General features: G+C 39.6%; 1 protein-coding gene across 1 annotated transcript; it reads left to right on the top strand.

The window, feature by feature from the left end:
- The first annotated feature begins 534 nt into the window (after positions 1-534).
- Positions 535-13,521, top strand: LOC149303540 (vomeronasal type-2 receptor 26-like). The gene is made up of 6 exons (XM_089480775.1): positions 535-749; positions 6,002-6,293; positions 7,444-8,313; positions 8,699-8,926; positions 10,636-10,762; positions 12,614-13,521. Exons 1-6 carry the CDS (start codon positions 535-537, stop codon positions 13,519-13,521), a joined length of 2,640 nt encoding a protein of 879 aa, XP_089336901.1.
- The last annotated feature ends 2,451 nt before the right edge of the window (positions 13,522-15,972 follow it).

Genomic DNA, 15,972 nt, shown 5'->3' with positions numbered 1-15,972 from the left:
CAGAAAACGCTGAAGATGCCAGCCACAGATGCTGGCAAAATGTCAGGAAGAAACCCTTCTAGAACATGGCCACAAAGCCTGAAAAACCCACAAAAACTATAGTAATTTATTGTTTCAGCCATTATTTTCTTTCGGTGGGTTATCACTCCCCCTTCCTACTTGAATGGAAAATAAGAAAGTATCTTCAGATGCAACACACAAGTTCTCTTTAGTAATCCCATGGGGCTCCCTGAAAGTTAAATATAACAATTATTTTTCTAGTCATGTTTTGCTCCATTGTTTCTCTCCAATCCTGCTCTCCACAACCTCCCCAAAGGAATTTCTGTTACCATCGCAATGGAGAAGGTTTACATATCTGTCCAGATTTATTTACTCCTACAAGGAGAGATAGGGCCATGAACGCAGAAGGATTTGCCATGGTGCTTATCATGGTTCAAATATAACACTTTTACCTGCAACAACTCTAATGATAACATCGTAGACAAAAACCAAGAATTGCACCTAAGAAGGACATTACTACTTTTACGGAGAATTATGGCTTTACTGGTTTTGCTACTAGTAGTATTCTCTTCCCTCATATGCAAGACGCACTTGTTGAGATGCAGAATCCACGATCCCTACCCTCCACTTCACACGTATTATCAGCCAGGAGATTTCATCATTGGCAGCATTGTTACTCCTGGTGGCTTTGCCTCCAGTCCAACAATCTTCACTGAAGAACCACCTCCAGAACTGTATGAAGACCTTGTGTAAGATCCTACTTTATTGCCATTGTTGTTATTTCCATATGTAATGTTAAAAAGATGAGTCCTAAAAGTGCATCATCAGAATCATAGTTTGTTTATTTCTATAAAGAAGGTATTACAGTTACGGGAATAGTTTCTAAAACCATACTAGGCTTCTTTCTTCACTGGGGCAGGTGATTGTAGGATCCATTTCATTTTAAGCCTTCAAATGCTATCTCATTTCCATTAATTACATTTCCTCACTTCTTTCCCTCACTGCCTTATGTTACATCAAGTCCCCCTTTGGATCCTTTACATCATATACCTTCCTTCCTGTCCCCATTCCAGTGTTTCCCATTTGCCAGCTTTGCCCTTTTTCAAAATCTCCTGTCAGGATATTTGGTTTAGACTCAGAGCTCTTTCACACAACATAAAGATATCACTTTGATATCACTTTTAACAGTCATGGTTTCATCCTGTAGTTTAGGGAGGTATTTAGAAATATCTTCTGCATAGCTCACCAAATTACAAATCCCAGAATTACATAGGATGCAACCAAGGCAGTTCAAATGATATCAAAGTGCTATAATAGCCAGCCACAGATGCTGGTGAAACGTCAGGAAGAAACTCTTTAGAACATGGCTCCATAGCCCCAAAAGAGTCTGTAAAGCAAAAATGCAAACTGGGAATTGAGTGGTCAAGATATCTGCAGAGGGGGGCATGTAATCTGAGATCAAAGACAGCATTGTATCAAATCAAGCTGAAACTTTTAAAAGGACACTTGTAATTTAATACTGTGTGACATGCCATCGCACCCCCTCCCATCCCCTGGTCATCTTGAGATGAGAAGAAAATCAAGGGGGCATCCAAATGATAAACTCTTACAGTAATGAGTAAAGAACGTGGGAGACTATGCCCTAGATCTGTGTCCAGATCAAACTGTTTTGGAACTGGGCATGAAAGACTGTTAGGGCTGGCATTACCTGGTGCAGTAACTCATGGTGTCATCCCACCATTGACATTCTCCCATGCTGCATCATACAAAATCCTTGGTAACGTTTTTGTACTAATGTTACTCATAAATCATAAGTCCCATACATCACTGAATGTTATGCTAATAGTTGTGATATAAACAACTAGCAAAGCTAAAATTACACCTCTAAATTACAATATCATATGCACAGCCCAAAAGTATTTACATGTACATAGTTTCATGTGGTTAAAGAGGAAATTTGGTAAGATGTGATGTTTTTAAAGAAAATTTTAAAAGAATAAATTTATGTTTTTTTAAAAAAAAATCCGGAGTCTCTCCTTTCTCCTTCCACTGAGCCTCACCCCACTCACCCCATCTCTTCAGCATTTTAAAGGGCTGCAGACAACTACCACAGTCCTGCTTTTGCCAAAAGATAATGTGTACCAGGGATACAAAGGCAGAACCTTTGGGAAGCAGTGGTATTACCCTCCTCTCTTTTTCGGTGTCACCTGGTGCAGCCCACACACTCCAAGTGACACCCCTGGTACAAAATATCTGAGTTTCCAGTAGCTACTCTTAGGATCCTTTCAATGATTTAAAAGGCTATTGAAAGCATAGATTTCATTCACAGCAGAAAAAGTGTCTGAGTCAGGCTTTCTGATGGGTTTCCTAGGATTTGATATATTAGGTACATTATCGTATGATGTAAAATTTAGAGACAATGAAATATTTGAAAATAGATTTACAGAATTGATTACGGGTAGTTCTCGCAATGATCATATAACACTGGTTTTGAAGTCCCTTCACTGGCTACCAATTAGTTTCTGGGCAAGGTACAAGGACAACATCTCTGTGGACAACATCTCCATTCAACCAGTCCAGCAAGCCCGCAGTCTTGGCTTTATCTTTGACTCTTCTCTGTCGTGTATCCCTCAGATCCAGACCACAACCAAGGCTTGTAGATTCTTTTTGTACAATATTGCCAAAATCCGACCATATCTCTCCGCCTCTACTGCCAAGATCCTGGTCCATGCCCTAGTGATCTCACGACTCGATTACTGTAATGTCCTCCTGGCTGGTCTTCCTTTTTCTCACCTCCGTCCCTTAATCTCTGCCCAGCATTCAGCTGCACGCATTATCACTTCCACCCACCGCTCTGACCACATCTCTCCTGTGTTGGCATCCCTTCACTGGCTCCCTCTCCCTTTCCGCATTCAGTATAAGCTCCTGCTGTCGACATTCAAAGCCCTCCATGGACTGGCCCCTCCTTACTTATCAGACCTTCTTTCTCCTCACCTTCCCACCAGGGCCCTCCGTTCTGGTAGTCAAGGGTTCCTGTCTCAGCCCAGGATTTCCTCTGCCCCATCTCGGATTCGCCCCTTTTCACTTGCTGCCCCTCACTCCTGGAACCTTCTTCCTCCACAAGCAAGAGCCATCACTTCTTTAACCAGCTTCAAAACGGAGCTGAAAACCATCCTGTTCAGAGAAGCCTTCCCAGGCATCGCATAATTGTCGCTTACTATCTGATGTTCTGTTGTTGGCTGTTTATCGATCCATTTCCTGTATTGCTATGTACTGTATATGTATTATCCTACTTGTGAGTATGTATTTTCCCTGGATAATGATTAACCTTCCATTTTGAAGCCAAGCCCTCCCTCCAGTCCATCTGCCTTGGTCCAGGCCTCGGAGGTAGAGAGGAACTGCTGGACCTCTTACCCTTTCCCTCCACCACTCCCTTCTCCTTCTGTGTCATGTCTTTTTAGATTGTAAGCCCGAGGGCAGGGAACTGTCTAACTAAAAAGATTGTATGTACAGCGCTGTGTAAATTTACAGCGCTTCATAAATAAAGGTTAATAATAATAATAATAAAGGTGTTGGTGATTACCTTTAAAGCCCTACATGGCCTTGGTCCAGTTCTTCCGTACTGTCCGTCCCGCACATTAAGGTCTTCTGGGAAGAATTTACTTCAGCCTAAAAAATCCAGGCTAACTTCAGTTATCCATAGGGCCTTCTCCATCGCTGCTCTGAAACTATGGAATAACCTACTGGAGGAGATCTGCCAAATTTCCACGCTTACAGCCTTCAAGAAGGCCCTTAAGATGGATCTCTTCCAGCAGGCCTTCCCATCTTAGCTTCCCCTCCCTGAACAAGAATAAATGAATGCGACTGCTAACTGTCCTTCTCTCTGTCCGCCCAATTCCCTCCCCCCCCCCCAATTTTTAGCTAACTCCATTTTAATGTTTTTATATTGTTTATTGATATTGTTTATTTTAGCACTGGGATGGGGGTTGGGAAGAGATTATTTTTAATTTCATTGTATTTTTAATGTATTTTTAATTGATGTTACCTGCCCAGATTCCTTGTGATTGGGTGGGATACAAACAAATCAATTATTATTATTATTATTATTATTATTATTATTATTATTATTACTATTATTATTACAACAAGATGATGGAGCACTTTTTGAACAATAAAGCTGGTGATAACAATGAAGTTCATTATAACATGAATCTTTTCACAACCCCCCCCCTCTGATTTCATAGTATTTTTCCTTATATGTGTTTTCTTAATAATAATATTTTTCAAACTGTATAACTGAGTATACATTTGAGTGCTTTTAGCTAAGAACTACAAATACTGTGCAGTTGTCTTCTTTTATGGGTCTGTCCTATAGTAGATAGTTCCAGATTCAGATCTGGCCTTGTTGATCTGTTTTGTCACTTTGTTAGCTGGGAAATGTAATTTGAAGAAATGCCCAGTTAAAATCCTTGAGCTGTAAGTCTCTATGGGATGAATATGGACAGATGTGATTGCACTGTATGGTTTGGTTGTAGGTCTATGTTCCAGGCAAACGTTATGCATAACTATATACAGCTTTATGGTATAAGATGGTACTTATGTGCGCATTACATAGCTGCACAGTAGTGTTCAGAAAATAAATCTGTTGTATGTAACACTTCAGAGGTCCTTATAACCATTTTTCCCATAATAAAGTTAGAATTAAATTACATTAAGATTATATGTACTCCTTACGTAGTTTAACTAGTATATGTAGTTCTTTCTACAGATCTGGCATGGCTTCATAATCTTCACCATTAGATTGATTTTCCTTCTGTGTACAATGAGGATTATTGTTGTAACAGATCAATGGGTTTCCAAGGAACAGGTTTTTTGTGTGTATCCCTCTTGCTCTATTTTGCATTCATTCTTGTATTTGTTGATTCATTTTCACATGGTAAAGGTGGACCTGGATCAAGAGAATGTCCTTGCAAATGAATGTTTTTGTGTGGCTTTGTGGCTTGTCATCAGTGCTATTGCATGCTTCCAGAATTTGCTGCACTTGTTTACTCATGAGTAATCTAATACTTCTTGTGTCTGAGTAAATACAGATAACTTTCTTTTGTGCCCCTTCCCAATTTTTTTCTGAGTAAAGTAGATATGCAAAGAGATGAAACTGAATTGTTGTTGAAGCTATTAACAAACTGAGTTGTTGAATCCCTTAACTAAGGAGGTCAATCTTTGTTGATCTCATGCTCATCTATGAGAATGAAAATTTTCAAAGTTTTCTCTTTGTCAGACAAAATTATAAGTTTTTAAAAAGGTTTTCCATATTCTGGGACCCCTTTGCAAACATTTCACCAAAGATTTGGTGAAAAAAAGGTTTTGTTAATGTTAAAAAATATTCCAAAATGAAAATATATGGGTTTTTGTGATGGGAGGCAGTGTTCAGGGAAAGGAAAGGATCAGCCTTCATGTACAATCTCTCACAAGTGTGATTATGCAGAAAATAAATAAGAAATGTAATTACAAGTATACCATGATATTTTTTATTATAAATAAGAGAAGAGAAGGTTATTATAGAAGAGAAGACATGAATGTAGATATTTGTTTTAGAATGTAAAATAGTACTTATATAGTTAATTTTAGGAAGCCTTATCTGAAAGGAATTATTACATTTATTTCTGAAGCTGAGCACTACTTTTGCTTGTCTTTGTTTTCCTTGTACTGTTTATTAATTTAATAAACCTGTTTACAAAGTTTATATATAATCCAACAACAAGAAAATCTGTGTTTGGGTTACAGTAAAGGTTAAAACCATAAAGTACGTACTTAAAAAGAACACACTGATGACAACCAGAAGCGGGCTAAAGTACAGCCACTGAGACAGATAGTAATAAAGAGTGTCTTGAGAAAAAATGATATGTAAATTCTTTAATACGTATTCTAATGATAAGGGAAATAGTCATAATTAAACAAAATGTGAGATATGTTTCTGATAGAGAATTATTTTTTCTTCTAGTTTAATACCTAAGAATTACCAGCATATTGTGGCCTTGGCATTTGCAGTAAATGAGATAAATGAAAACCTTCAGCTCTTACCCAATTTCACTTTGGGATTCCGCATCTATGGTAGTTATGGCAATGCAAGGAAGACTTATCATGGCACCATGCTACTAATATCAGCAGTTGATAGACTGATCGCCAACTATATATGTGGCATTCAGAATAAACTAGCAGCAGTCATCGGGGGACTGGACTCCCGTATCTCCCTTCCTATGGCAAATATCCTGCAAATCTATAATATTCCACAGGTAGGACTTCTGTACATGTTAGTGTGGGTGAATCATAAGATCAGAAAAGAATTCTGTTGGATCTAGTAGTATTCAGAAAGCAGTGGCTTCATTAGGGTTGGTGTCACCTGGTGTGGCAACTCATGGTGTCACACCCCCCCCCCCCATTGACCTCCTCCTATTTCACACCATACAGAATCCTAAGTAATGCTTTTTTCACTAATGTTACTTATAAATCATATTCCCGCTCTACACTACCACTCTACTATGATCTTGACAACTCAAGGCTCTGGCTTCCTTTATTGAATCTATCCACCTGAAATGTGGTCTTACACCTTGCCTAGTGCCTTCTACTTTATCATGCATTGCAGCCTTTTCAACTTATGTCATTTCATGAAATGAACAAAGTATGATACCCTTAATTTGACCATTTGGACCTCTAGAGGGAGTTCAAAATTGAGCTGCAGTCCATGGCCAGTGCATGGGATCCATAAAACTCTCTTCAAGCTTGTTGTTGTGTGCCTTCAAGTCATTTCCAGCTGATAGTGACCCTAAGGTGATTCTATCATGGGGTTTTCTTTGCAAGATTTACTCAGAGGAGGTTTGCCATTGCTTTTCCCTAAGGCTGAGAGTATGTGACTCACTCAAAGATCACCCAGTGAGCTTCATAGCTAAACAGGGAATTGAACCCTGGTCTCTCCTGCAGCAACACATTTCAAAGGAATTGATTATATTCCTCTCAGTTTTCACAACCAGAGAAGTACAATTGCATGGATGTTCCTAACTTTGGTATTCAATGATATGAGACACAGCAGTGAAAGGTCCCCCCCCCCCAATGGCTGGCACCCAGCATGCACCATGCTATTATTAAATGCATCAAATGGGTTCTTTTTTAAAACAAGTCAAAAAGAATTGGGGGAGGGATTCTGTTCACCTTGTCAAATTATTAGCACTATCCCTAACCATCCAAATTTTTTTGCTCCAGCACCCCAATTTCTGCCCCCCAGTGTTTCAGTTAATTTTCCCACTCCTCTATATGATCTACCCAAAAATCAAGAAATTCAGTTCTTGGATGCTGATATTGAGTCTAAAATCCATATTTGTAGCTCGCGTGATCATTTGAAACTCTTATGTAATTATAATTATTTCTCTTCCCCTCATCTCTCTTTAGCTCATTTACGGTTTTGCTCCAGTAATGAATGATAAAAGTCAAGGCCTTTCGTTCTATCAGATGGTTCCTCAGGAAACTCTTCAGCATAAAAGCATTCTTTCTTTACTGCTGCATTTTAAGTGGACATGGATTGGAGTTCTTATTATGAATGATGAAAATGGAGACAGACTTGTACAAACGGTGCTTCCAGAGTTTTCTCAAAGTGGTATTTGCTTTGCCTTCATAGGAAGAATCCCCAGATACAGTTTTGATGATACATTTAATGATATGGTAGAAGAAGGGGCAAAAATATATGATCAAGTCATGGGTAGCAAGTCTAATGTCATAGTGCTCTATGGTGACTCTGATTTTATGGTGTTTCTGAGATGGGTCTCATATATTGTCGTTGTACATGATGTGATAAATAAACCCAAAGCCAAAGTGTACATCATGACAGCCCAGGTAGAACTTGTTGCATTTTTGTACCAAAAGAATTGGGATGGAGAACAGATCTTACACGGTGCTCTTGCTTTCACAATTCACTCCAATAACCCACCAGAGTTTAGGACTTTTGCTGAAAGCAGAAACCCTTACAGCACAAAAAGAGATGGTTTCATCAAGGACTTCTGGCAGCAGGCCTTTGACTGTGTAATCCCAAATACAATTCTGGATAAGACGGAGAATGGGGATATATGCACTGGTGATGAAAAGCTGGAAAGTCTCCCAACATCATTATTTGAAATGAGTATGACTGGTCATAGCTACAGCATCTACAATGCTGTCTATGCTGTGGCTCATGCTTTAAACTCCTTGTTCTCATCTGCACTCAAACAGAGAGAAATCATGAAGAGAGAAAGACTAAAGCTTCTGAACCAACAATTGTGGCAGGAGGTAAAGGTCTACATATCTTTATGGGACAAAAATTGTATTTTGGACATCCAAGCAGGCTAGTCTGTGGAAGGACTATGTTTCTTTTGTGCCTGTGATACTGTTTCCTTCATCCTCATATCTTTTGTACTTGAAATAACAGCCTATACTCCAAATAGCCTCTACTTTCTTCTTTGTGTCTTGTGAACATTCTCAATGAATGGTTCATAATTTTGCAATTTTCTTCTTAGCATCCCATCATGCTATCCTTGATTCATAAAAGCACATTCTTCTTCCATATTCTCGCAATAACCATATATAACAGCATTATATTGCTGCCACTAAACCTTAGTTCAAAAAATCCAGCTATACACTTTTTGAGATTCTTACATTTTTCTTTTCATTCTAGCTCCACCATTTTCTGAAAAGTGTCTCATTTAACAACAGTGTTGGGGACAAAGTTTCCTTGACTGACCATGGGGAGTTAATAGCTGGATTTGATGTGGTCAATTGGATCGCTTCTTCCAACCAATCTTTTAATCGTATGAAAGTTGGACAGGTGGATCCCCACACAGATCCAGGTGGAGCATTCACCATCAATGAGGATGCCATAACATGGCCCCACTGGTTTAACCAGGTATATTCTCCCTTCCAGCAAACCGGAAAAATTCCACTTCAAATTTCAGAATGAGGAGGCATTTGGAGAAATGACTTCTCAAGATGACAAAAGGGCAGTGCAGACCTGGATAGTTGGAGGCACTGAAAGTTTGCAAAGATATCTAGTTTTCAGTGGCCACTGGCTCTCTTGCTGTTTTAAGCCAATTTTATTGGGCAGTGATTAATTTCAATAATAAACTGATAGATGATTGAAAGGAGCACTATATATGAAGAAAGTCTCCAAGTAACATTACAGATTCATTCAAACTCCAAAAATGGCAAGGTATTGCACTGGCTAAAGATCACATCTTACATTGAAGTGCTATGCAAACAACATAGTAGTATCGTTTGCTGTGTGTGCTTATTGCTAACTTCACCATAATTATGGAAATTTGGTGGCTTTTGATGGCAGGATGATGGATCAAAGCCTTAGATTTGTTCACTCACTACAAGTGAAAGCATAGCCATGACACACAAGAAATGTATTTAAGAGAAGCCGTAATTTCATATTACAAATATCATCCACAGTGAATGAGAGAAATGTTCTAGCCCTTTCCTGAGGATCTTGGGACTCTAGGTGGTTCCTATGGGGAGATATGAAATATATCATATATATATATAGGTCCCACTAGCATCCCAGGCTCATTTGGTGAGGACATGAGAGAGAGCCTTCTCAGTGGCTGCTTCCACTCTGTTGAACTCCCTCCCTGCTGGCCTTTCGCCGGCAAGCAAAGACATTTTTATTCAAGCAAGCTTTTTAAAGTCATACAGGCCTAGTTGGGGGATTGGTTTAGATTATTTTTAACCCTGTATGTTTTTAATTCTGTATGTTGTAATTTTTAACCCTTTGTACTGTTTTAATCTGACTATTGTAATTGTTTTTTAAAGTGTTGTTTATTGGAAGCCACCTTGGATCCCAACTTGGAAGAAAGGGAGGGATAAAAATAAAATAAAATAAAATAAGAGGGTTAATGAAATTACAATTACAAAAAGTAAAAAAAAAAACCCTACCTCAATAAAATAAAACAAAACAGACTATTTCAGATATACAGATGTAAAATGAACAACACAAAAATATGTATTTCAAATTCTTTATTGCTTATTTTAATAATAAAAAACCAACAAGGACATAACATAGTATTCATTAAATTTGTCTGTGGAAAAGTTTCCATGAAACAAAGCTGAAAAAGCAGATAAAGGAACTGATAAATTGTTATAATCTGTTGCTTGCTTATTTATTTATTTAATATCCTGGTTTCCTCCCCAGATCAGGATTCCAGGTGGCTTGAAAAATTAAATATCATGCAGATAAACTGTATACAATGTTAATTTCAATAAAGTAACAATACTCTAGAGCAGTGGTTTCCAACCTGTGGTCTGAGGAGCCCTTAGGTGCTGCGGCCATTCAAGGGAAATGAAAGAAATAAAAATTGAATAAAATAAAGGAATAAGAATATATACTCCTAAACAGCATTAATTTGTAATACATAGGACAGGCCTCTTTGGGAATCTGCCACAGAAGGGCTCCGTATGTCAAACAGGTTGTGAACCCCTGCCCTAGAGCATCTCAAATGCTCCCTATTGAGTTTACTCAGTATCACTGAAATGGATAAAATGCGGAAAAACCCAGAATGTGGAGAATTCTATTATGATTACTCTCAGGAATGTTCTCTTTCATTTTTGGATTAGGTTCAGCCAGTTTCTGTATGTAGCAAGAGCTGTCATCCTGGATCTAGCAAGAAAATACAAGAAGGAGAGCCATTTTGCTGTTATGATTGCATCCCATGTCCAGAGGGGAAGATTTCAAATCAGGAGGGTGAGAAATCATGGATGAAATTCAGAGCAGCCGACATTGTGGTGAATTTCTGTTACCTATATTCATTGGACTGGAAAGTTTGAGCAAATATCACCTAAGAGGATACTGCTGCACAGTGTGTGGTGTGTGTGTGTCCCCAGGATGGTGTGCAAATCTAGTGGTATCTAAATATGCATACAACTTTGAAATACTTTTTTATACTCAATAATCCTGTGTTTTGGAGAGTGTTCTCAACTCCAATGATTTCTTCCAAAGGATCCCAAAGAAGGCCTTTTGCCATATAGGCTGAAATGCTTTGGGCTATTTCAAAAAGGAATAAACAGTTGACTATCTCAGAGCATTTGGAGCCTGTCTCCTTATTGTTTTTTGGTACCTAAATAGGGACACACTTTTCGAAGATAGAAATTAGCTTCCACTACTCGCTTAGATTCTGAAATATTACATTGCTCCTTAAACATCAGTGAGGACTGTCACATTGAAAAATCATTGAAAAGGTAGCTAAAGGTTTCTCCTCTACTCCTATAAGCTATAATTGACTTCTATGAAAATATTGCCCTGGACTCTTCCAGTGAACTTTACTTGGACTAGTCTTTCAACACTGTTTCAACTCATGCAGAAGGTTATTTCTGAACAATCATGGGACACTAGACAGATTTCTTAATTCATTCCAGGCCTAAAAAAACCTTGTACCTACAACCTCTGACCTCTTTCAGCTGGTCCCAAATCACACCATCAATGCTGAACATATTCTGCAAGTAAAATCAAGAATTTTTGCCTATGTGAGAAATATAACTAGAACATTATTATTATTATTATTATTATTATTATTATTATTAACCTTTATTTATGAAGCACTGTAAATTTACACAGCGCTGTACATGCAATCTTTTTAGTTAGACGGATCCCTGCCCGCATGTCTAGAAAGACATGACACAGAAGGAGAAGGGAGTGGGGGAGGGAAAGGGTAAGAGGTCCAGCAGTTCCTCTCTACCTCCAAGGCCTGGACCAAGGGAGATGGACTGGAGGGAGGGCGAGGCTTCATAATGAATGGTTAATCATTTTCCAGGGAAAATACATACTCTCAAGTGGGATAATGCATATACAGTACATAGCAATACAGGAAATGGTTTGATAAACAGGCACCAAAAGAACATCAAATAGTAAGCGACAATTATGCAATGCCTGGGAAGGCTTCTCTGAACAGGATGGTTTTCAACTCCATTTTGAAGCTGGTTAAAGAAGTGATGACTCTTGCTTGTGGGGGAAGAAGGTTCCAGGAGTGAGGGGCAGCAAGTGAAAAGGGACGAATCCGGGATGGGGCAGAGGAAATCCTGGGCTGAGACAGGAACCCTTGACTACCAGAACGGAGGGCCCGAGTGGGAAGGTGAGGAGAAAGAAGGTCTGATAAGTAAGGAGGGGCCAGTCCATGGAGGGCTTTGAATGTCGACAGCAGGAGCTTATACTGAATACGGAAAGGGAGAGGGAGCCAGTGAAGGGATGCCAACACAGGAGAGATGTGGTCAGAGCGGTGGGTGGAAGTGATCATGCGTGCAGCTGAATGCTGGGCAGAGATTAAGGGACGGAGGTGAGAAAGAGAAAGCCCAGCCAGGAGGATGTTACAGTAATCAAGTCGTGAGATCACTAGGGCATGGACCAGGATCTTGGCATTGAGATGTTTTCTGAGATAAAACACAGCTTGGAAAAGTAATGTTTCTTGTTCATCAGTTCTCAGAACCTTCCAGCTGTTATGGAAGGTGAACCCCCCTGCTGCTAGGAGATCCTGAGAATTAAAACCCTAAAGAGGTAAATATATTCACACTCCAGACTAACACCACGTATTTTCTTTTTCAGATATGGATGACTGTAAGAAATGCTCAGTCAATGATTATCCAAGCAAGAATCAGAGTTTGTGTATTCCCAAAATTGTTAATTTCTTGACTTTTGAAGAGCCTTTTGGTATCGGTTTAGCCAGTTATGCTCTTACGCTTTCTTTGATCACAGTTCTAATGCTGGCAGCATTCATGAAGCACCATGATACCCCCATTGTCAAAGCCAACAACAGGGACCTCACTTACATGCTCCTCGTCTCCATCCTGCTCTGCTTCCTTTCAGCATTGTTGTTCATTGGCCGGCCTGAGAAGGTGACATGTCTCCTCCAACAGACTGCTTTTGGCATCATCTTCTCAGTGGCTATTTCTTGTATTTTGGCAAAAACCATCACAGTAGTTTTGGCTTTCATGGCCATCAAACCAGGATCCAGGATAAGGAAATGGGTTGGGAAGGAGCTACCCATCCTCATTGTTCTTTCTTGCTCCCTTTTCCAAACAGGAATATGTATTGTATGGCTAGGAACATACCCCCCATTCCCAGATATGGACATGCACTCAATAGCTGAAGAAATTGTATTAGAATGTAATCAAGGTTCCATCATTATGTTTTACTGTGTCTATGGTTACATGGGCTTCCTGGCCAGTGTGAGTTTCATCATGGCTTTCCTTGCTAGGAAGTTGCCTGACACTTTCAATGAAGCTAAATTCATTACTTTCAGCATGTTGGTCTTCTGCAGTGTTTGGGTACCTTTTGTTCCAACCTATTTGAGCATCAAAGGGAAATGTACAGTAGCTTTGGAGATCTTTTGCATTTTATCATCCAGTACAGGAATATTGGGTTGCATTTTTTCTCCCAAATGTTACATTCTTTTGTTTAGACCAGACCTGAACAGTAGAGAGCAGTTCTTAAGAAAAAAGGGAAGGATTTAAGTGATGATGCCCTTTGCTATAATACAACAGTATGTGCTATTCCTAAAGACAACATAAATAAATAAGTAAAAATAAGTAAGTAAATAAATAAAGGTAGGTAGGTAGGTAGGTAGGTGAAAAAGGCCTCTAAAGTTTCAGTCAGTTTACCTTACCCGAAGAAGAAGCCAGTGAAGCTTTGAAAGCCTGCAACATGTATATGCACACAGCCAACAAAGGTATCATTGTTTGGTGGGATTCATATTGAATTTCCTATATGGCCAACCCCTATATATTTTCTGGATTTTAAGATACCACATTATAGCTGTAATAAGGGACCCCTAAAGAGAGCCAGTGGACTGAGACTTTCCTGTTCGAGGCTTTCACCTGAAACAAAGGTAAAACATTTTTTTTCTTCTTAAATTTGGGTTGGATTGTTTTACCTCAACACCATCTAAAAATTTCCGGATGCAAAAACATGAAGGCTTCTTAAGAAATTCAGTGTCCTCCACCTGACAAAGGAGCTATAGCTGCAATGTTTGGGTACCTTTTGTTCCAACCTATTTGAGCATCAAAGGGAAATGTACAGTAGCTTTGGAGATCTTTTGCATTTTATCCTCCAGTACAGGAATATTGGGTTGCATTTTTTCTCCCAAATGTTACATTCTTTTGTTTAGACCAGACCTGAACAGTAGAGAGCAGTTCTTAAGAAAAAAGGGAAGGATTTAAGTGATGATGCCCTTTGCTATAATACAACAGTATGTGCTATTCCTAAAGACAAAATGAATAAGTAAAAATAAGAAAGAAAGAAAGAAAGAAAGAAAGAAAGAAAGAAAGAAAGAAAAGTAGGTGAAAAAGGCCTCTATAGTTTCAGTCAGTTTACCTTTTCCTATGAAGAAGCCGATGAAGCTTTGAAAGTCTGCAACTTGTATATGCACATAGCCAACAAAGGTATCACTGTTTGTTGGGTTTCATATTGAATTTTCTATATGGCCAACACTGTTACCCCTATATATTTTCTGGATTTTAAGATACTGCATTATAGCTGAAACAAGGGAACCCCAAAGAGCGCCAGTGGACTGGGACTTTCCCATTTGAGGCTTTCACCTCAAACAAAGGTAAAACATTTTTTCTTCTTCTTAAATTTGGACTGGATTGTTTTACCTCAACACCATCTAAAAATTTCCTGATGCAAAAGCATGAAGGCTTCTTGAGAAATTCAGTGTCCTCCACCTTACAAAGGAGCTGTAGCTTCACAAGAATGGAGACATATTGGATGGCAAAGGAAGTGGCTTCTTTGTGTTGCAAATGGATGTTAAAATTCCCTGCACTTTGAAAATTTCCCAGTTGCCACCTGGCCACAAGGAGGAGGTGCCAGCCTGCAAGAGAAGCCCCTCCACACCATCTGAACTGAGAACAAAAACAGCAAAATGCAGGCCTAGAATTAACATCTTCAGTCTTTTTTCTGCTGTTTGGTTTGTAACACCTTGCCTGATGAAGAAGCCAGTGAAGCTTTGAAAGCTTGCAACATGTATATTGTGCATTTTGGTTGGCCAATAAAGGCATCACTGTTTGATGGAACAAAAAATATGGTTGGGGCTCTACATTTCAAAGGAAAGAAACTGGGCCACCCACCCCTCCATGTTAACTCAAAAGATAGCTAATGAATGGACTCCTATTACCTTAATTTTTATGACAAGTAAATACTGCTGCAATCCTACTCCCACACCACTGCTTGTGTAATGCATTACTTGTGGAGTAGAGGGCAGATCTGCTTCAATATTGGTATCAGTAGCATCCTCTTCTCTTCTCTGCTCCACCATTCTGCAGGGCCAGGGGTGGGAGTTCTTGGGACCCCCTGTCCAGGTCCCTTCCTGCCCTTGTCTTTACTCCATGGGTAGAGGGAAGCATCCAAGACCAGATCCCCCTCCAGCAGATCCCATTCACTGGAGCTGTGGACTGGCTGGCTGCCTGGCTGCCTGGGGGTGGCACCATGAGTTACTGCAAAGGGGTGGCATGAACCCTTGTGATGCCACTGGTAAATTAGATAAGAGGAATCCAGAGGCAGACTCAAACTCAGTCCAAGTTAAATCACAAGCATGGGTTTAGCCAAGCTTTATCAGAACTACAGCCAGTAACAGAACCTTGATGCTTAGAAATGAGACATACCAAGCTGAACTCCCAAAGGTCTCCTGCTACAGGAACTTTGTCAGGAGTGGTCCTCATGAGAAGACCTACTTCTACACTTGGACATGCTGAAAAATAGGCAAGAAGCCTTGCTGCTTTTTGAGAGCCCTGCCCCAAAGCAGTTGTAAGCATTTGATTCAAATTTCTAGGCTTTGGCTCTTGCGGAGACCCCTCCTTTGGATAACTTTGGTGGGGTATAGACTGCGCAAATGCACTGTGTTGGTGCCGATTTTAGGGTTAGGGACCACGTGGCAACCCTAGTACTAACCCTAGTACGGTGCAGCGGCA

Source organism: Sceloporus occidentalis, unplaced genomic scaffold (genome assembly GCF_023333645.1).
Source record: "Sceloporus occidentalis isolate IW3139 unplaced genomic scaffold, rSceOcc1.0.p SCAF_14, whole genome shotgun sequence".
NCBI lineage: Eukaryota > Metazoa > Chordata > Lepidosauria > Squamata > Phrynosomatidae > Sceloporus > Sceloporus occidentalis.
Note: the sequence above shows the minus strand (reverse complement) of the source record. Positions and strands in the feature narration are given on the sequence as shown.

What these genes read in the sequence shown, in the direction of transcription:
- LOC149303540 (XM_089480775.1), top strand. Translation starts at nt 535, where the DNA reads ATGGCTTTACTGGTTTTGCTACTAGTAGTATTCTCTTCCCTCATATGC. An exon ending in AAATCTATAATATTCCACAG is followed by an intron (nt 6,294 to 7,443) that starts GTAGGACTTCTG and finishes ATCTCTCTTTAG; the next exon opens with CTCATTTACGGTTTTGCTCC. An exon ending in GGCCCCACTGGTTTAACCAG is followed by an intron (nt 8,927 to 10,635) that starts GTATATTCTCCC and finishes TTTTTGGATTAG; the next exon opens with GTTCAGCCAGTTTCTGTATG.